This window comes from Sinocyclocheilus grahami, unplaced genomic scaffold (genome assembly GCF_001515645.1).
Source record: "Sinocyclocheilus grahami isolate Dianchi unplaced genomic scaffold, SAMN03320097.WGS_v1.1 scaffold1896.1, whole genome shotgun sequence".
NCBI lineage: Eukaryota > Metazoa > Chordata > Actinopteri > Cypriniformes > Cyprinidae > Sinocyclocheilus > Sinocyclocheilus grahami.
The window spans coordinates 99,474-104,722 of record NW_015507075.1 but is presented as its reverse complement, the minus strand read 5'-3'; the positions used below and the strand labels follow the sequence as shown (position 1 = coordinate 104,722).

The window sequence follows — 5,249 nt, the reverse complement described above, 5'->3', positions numbered from 1 at the left end:
TGCACCAAAATTACCCCACTGTAAAATTAAAAAAACACTGAGTGTTTCAATTAAATTTAATTAAACAATGTTTACATACAGTATGTATAAAAGTCTACATTAAAATCTGTCATATAAATTGGTCTCTTCATTAGAAATTAGCCTACTGATTGCCACCATTGATGGACAAAATAATATTAAAAATATCTGTATGACATTATATTCTGCAGTTCTTCCCTGTTGTACCGAATATCTATATTTTTCAAATGATCATATCGAAGTTAGAAATTCAAATATTGTGACAAAATGTGTTTTGTAGGGTGCCACAAGTTTGTTAAAATTTCCAAAGTGTGCCGCCACTAAAAAAGGTTGGGAAACACTGGTCTAGAAAACTAGTCCTGTCTGAATAGGGCTTACGTTTGATTGAACACACAGCCTCTGACATCAACAACCAAACATAGGAAGTGTTTTCTCCTCCCTTTTGAGAAGTAGTTTCTGTCCTGACTGCGTTTCATTGCCGTACGGCCGATGCTACCTCAGAGTAGGGCGTCACGCTGGCGAACTCCTGATGCAGCTGCAGCAGCTGGATGAGCTCCGGCTGTCTCTTCGCCGTCTCCACCGCAGCAGCTATAAACTCATCTGCTTTGGAGGCGAACTCGTATGCAGCGCTCTTGGAGCTGAAAGCGTAGTGTTTCTCCTTGTGCTTTAGGACGCCGATCTTTTGATTGCCTGAGAAGAGACACTAACATGTCTTATCAAAGAAAACAAATATCAAACGCAATGCACAGTTTCACTGTTTGTACCTGGCAGTAAAAGTCCACTTAAGTACAATACTCAAGTAAATGTACTTAGTTACTGTCCGCCTCTGTGTTTCAGTTACAATATTTTTAGAATTAAATTATTTGCTCCATGTAAAATAATTGAAAAAGCTTACAGGACACTAAATATGATTAAACCATCTGTTCACTATGGAAGCTTGTTTCCGCCATGGAATAAAGAATATAAAAAGGTAAATGTGACTTTTTACCTCGCATGTAACAGTTATGTTCTGTTTTGGTTTCATTTTCAAGGACTTTTAGTTTGCTAACCGTTGTTTCTTCTGTTCTCTGTTCCTGTTTGATCTTTAGTTGCTATGACAATTCATTATTTTCCTCACACCTGTTTGTCATTGAGGTCATTATCACTGTGCATTTAAGTTTCTCTTGTGTTGCAGTTCTTTGTCCGGTATTGTTTAAGGTTGTGTTGTGTGTAAGCCTTCGATCTGCAGTGTATTCATGTTGGATTTACTAGACTGTTGGAATTTTTCTACATTGTGCGATTTATTTACAGCAATGCAGTTACGTTCCAATTCTCAGTTTATATCTTGTTATTCTGAGAGAGAGAAGAAAAAAAATAATTGTGAGAGATAAACTCAGAACTGTAAGAGTTAATATCTAACATTTCTACTAAAAAAGAGTCAGAATTCTGAGTTGTAAATTCAGAATAGAGTATAAAAAGTCACAATTAACAGGTTTCCATAGTTTACAGATCAATCATATAATAAACATTCAAACCCATTGCTACACTATTTCTCCCTCATGTGAATGAGTCTTCTCTTTGAATGTAATCTTTATCTTGTTCTTTGTAAAGATGCTTTGAAATAATATAAATTCATTAACTATCAATAAACATTCAGCACAAACAGATGGACAACAGCATTACAGAAATCCCTCACAAACACATGCGATGTCGGCACTGTGGTCTTGGTGTGCACGGTGTCCTTCAGGAGCGTCATTCGAGTCTTTAGATCAGACTGTAACCGTGTCACTTCCTTCGCACTCTGGATGATGTCCGCCTGATGAAACACGAACACATACATACACATACATCATCATACTGTCATATATTCATCCTCAACATCATATTACAGCATCAGCAGATATTACAGCATTCTAAGGCATCGCAGTACTGAAGCAAAGGCTATACATTCTGATTCTAATAAAAAACAAATCTTGGTAGCACTTTACTTTCCCGCATGCACATACTATGTACTTATTATATTAATTACAATAAGGTAATAACTAGAGACTAACCCATGCAGTTACCTCATATCATGCACTACTTCCTTAGGTAAGTATACTGTTAGTACAGGTAAGTGCACGAACTGTAACATAAAGTGCAACCAAAATATTTCTGTAACAATCAGCCAAGTTGAGAGAAATGTTGAATATGAATATACTTATGTTTAAATTCAGTTCAATCACAAATGACTATTTTACACTATATTTCTGCATAACGCACATTTTGATGCTTTTTAGAGCATTGCATCCTACAGTATTAGCTTAGCAACATGCTAAAATGCCAAACTCTGTCCACCTTTTTCCTAACAAGCCTACTGCGCTGTAACTTTATGAAAAAAGACAACATATAGGCTACTGCGTTGTTGTGGTCTGCTGTCCTGATTTAATTTGCAAAACACACTATATTTCATTTAGAATCTTTCGTTTTTCTCTCGTCTGTTTCCAGATTTGCTTTCACGGGGATGTAGTAAAATGCAATTGTTACATAATATAGATATATCATTATAATGATATTTATCACATTAGTAATATTGCTGCAGATAGCATCGAGCTTAGGGGTTATTCATGGTATGTTGAAAGTAATTTGTTAATGCTCCTACACTTAAATGTTCCTCTGTATGTCTGATGGTTGGAGGGTGAGTAAAATAATGTCACGTCATTGTACCCAGTTTATGAAAATGCTTATTACAATCATAGAGCGAACGTTTTGCTGATTGTTTACAGTGTAAACAGAAGTTACTCCCATAATTTGCTTAAAACGTCATGGGGTGTAGGATAAAGGTGGATGGAGAACAACTGTGAGTCGAGTCTCTTGTGCAGTATTTGTGTGATCTTAAGAGTTGTGGCTCATGGAGACTGATTTGTTTCACATACTGTACAAATATTGTCAGAGACTGTCTTACTATAGGGAGATGGAGATGAGAGGGTTTGTATTACTTACTATTGGTAAGTAATACATATACTTACTGTATTACTAACACGGATCACGTGTGCCTTAATTAATAACCATTACAGCCTTGACGTAATTTATACCATAGGAATGAATGGGAAGTGCCGTCGCAAACAGTCAGTCACTTCTCTCATAAAACGGCATTTTTTCGGTATAAACTCTAAAAATACTTCAATCCAAAAGTATTGCTTAGTGTAAAACATGTTGAAGATTAGCTGATTTGGCTGTCGATAAATTAAATGATAAGCTGTTTCCTCTAAAAAGCTGTTTATTCAGCATCTCCTCCACGGACATCCATTCAAATAAAACGGCCTCTGGTCTCCTTTCCGTTAGCATTAGCCGTTACGCTTTTTTGGCTAATGGTTGCAGGTTTGCCTTCTAGTGGCTTTTTTTATTTTTGTAGCTCCTCTATGCCCCGCCTTTCTGAAACACGCCGATTTTTACAAAGCTCATCGGTCTGAAAAGCGCACTGTGCTCTGATTGGCCAGCTGTCCAGTGCGTTGTGATTGGCCGAATACCTCAAGCGTGTGACGGAAACGTTACGCCCCTCACCATATTTGGAAACATACAAAAGTTACTCCTTCTTTCTTTGCATAAACATTTGGGCGGCGTTATACAAATCTTCCCACACAGTGACATAGACGTGGGGGCGTGTTTAAACGAGCCGTTTTAGGAGGCCGTGGACGAGTCTTAATCTTTATAAAGAATATCTCTTTGGGTTTGAGACTTAAGTCTTCGCAACTTTACAGATCTTATATATGCACAAACAGCTTGTAACACTCCAAAGAGAAACTTGAAATTGCATCATATGGCCCCTTTCAGATAGACAGCAGAAAGTGAGGCAGGTCTCTAGGAGTGTGGTTAAGAGCTAATGCCCTGTCTGTCTGACTTGATGAGACTCTCTGTAACAGTGAAACCCACCAGTATGAGTCTGAGGAAGGCCTCGTGCTGTCGTGTGTTGTACAGAGCCTGTTTGAGCAGGTCAGGGTGGACGGGGCACTCAGTGCGCTCACAGGTCTTCTCCAGCAGGGCCGTGTACTGCCAGGCCCAGCGCTCACATCCCGCCAGTTCACTCTCTATATCTGCGGCCGCGGCCGGCAGCGTCTCGTTCAGAACAGCTGGCACTGCAGGAGACGCATGGAGAAGTGAGCGCTAACAGTATGAGGTCAGGATGAGTGAACTCAGGGAGACTCACGTACGGTTCTGGATGCCCTCTCCTCCTTTCCTGCTGTCCTTGTTGAAGAGGCGTATGCCGCTGACGATCAGAGAGAGCTCGCTCAGCTGCTGCTCTTTGTCTTGTTTCAGCAGAGACATGAAGGTGGCCAGCTGAGCCTGAGGAAAGATGCTCTGCAGAGCCGCTGCAACAAACAACATGCAGTCATCCTGTACTGACACCTGGTGTCATGAACACAGCATCATCACACAAGATCAAAACCAGCAGAAATGCTCTATCAGCAGTCAGCCGTGACTAAGAGTCACTGAGACAAACTACAGTATTCACTACTCACTTGGCAATGGATAATGTATTTATGAGTGAGCTGAGCAAGTATTATGCATTTAATCTGATTAGACACATAAAAGGTTTAAGTATAGATAAAGATTTAGATATACAGTATGTACTGTACATATATACTACTGGTCAAAAATTTCATCATAAAGATTTAGGGTAACACTTATAGCCTTTATATATAATGCACTATAAAGGGTTTTTAAATGCATTATAATTGCTCATTTTATAGTGCATAAAGGCTTCAAGTAAAGTGTTAGCAGATTTGTATATGTTTTTTCGAAAGAAGTCTCTTCTGCTCACCAAGGCTGCATTTCTTTGATCAAATAATATAGAGTAAAAACAGTAATATTGTGAAATATTATTATGACTTAAAATAGCTGTTTTCTATGTGAATATGTTAAAGGGTCATGAAACCCTAAAACACATTTTTTAGGTGTTAACAGGAATGTATAGATTTGTACATTGATCAAAATAGTAATAGGACTGATTATTAGCAATGTAGAAAACAGTTTTCTCCGCATTTATTGATGAGAAAGAGCTCCAAAAGAGCTCAATCCAATCACCACACACTATTATGAATTAATAAAAACGGCGTTATTATGCATGAGAATGTATCACTTCTGACTCTTCTTATTTCTGTGATGCGCAGCTGTATTTTCAGCATCATTACTCCAATCTTCAGTGTCGCATGATCTTCAGAAATCACTCTGATATGCTGATTTGCTGCTCGAGAAACATTTCTGATTATTAT

The 5,249-nt window shown here is 38.4% G+C and overlaps 2 protein-coding genes across 2 annotated transcripts in view; one reads left to right on the top strand and one right to left on the bottom strand.

Annotated features, from left to right (window-relative positions):
* Positions 1 to 3,845, top strand: part of LOC107573227 (serine/threonine-protein kinase pim-3-like) — a 15,987-nt gene extending 12,142 nt beyond the window's left edge. Inside the window, exon 5 of the transcript XR_001607469.1 lies at positions 3,834 to 3,845. The gene's annotated coding sequence lies outside the window, so the exon portion shown is untranslated. The remainder of the gene's footprint in view (positions 1 to 3,833) is intronic.
* cfap206 (cilia and flagella associated protein 206) overlaps positions 1 to 5,249 on the bottom strand; it is a 19,254-nt gene that overhangs the window by 10,391 nt on the left and 3,614 nt on the right. The window contains exons 5-9 of the mRNA XM_016259662.1: positions 4,188 to 4,346; positions 3,910 to 4,112; positions 1,698 to 1,813; positions 783 to 799; positions 515 to 708 (exon numbers count right to left, since the gene is read on the bottom strand). Of these exons, the coding sequence (XP_016115148.1) occupies positions 515 to 708; positions 783 to 799; positions 1,698 to 1,813; positions 3,910 to 4,112; positions 4,188 to 4,346 (689 nt within the window). The remainder of the gene's footprint in view (positions 1 to 514; positions 709 to 782; positions 800 to 1,697; positions 1,814 to 3,909; positions 4,113 to 4,187; positions 4,347 to 5,249) is intronic.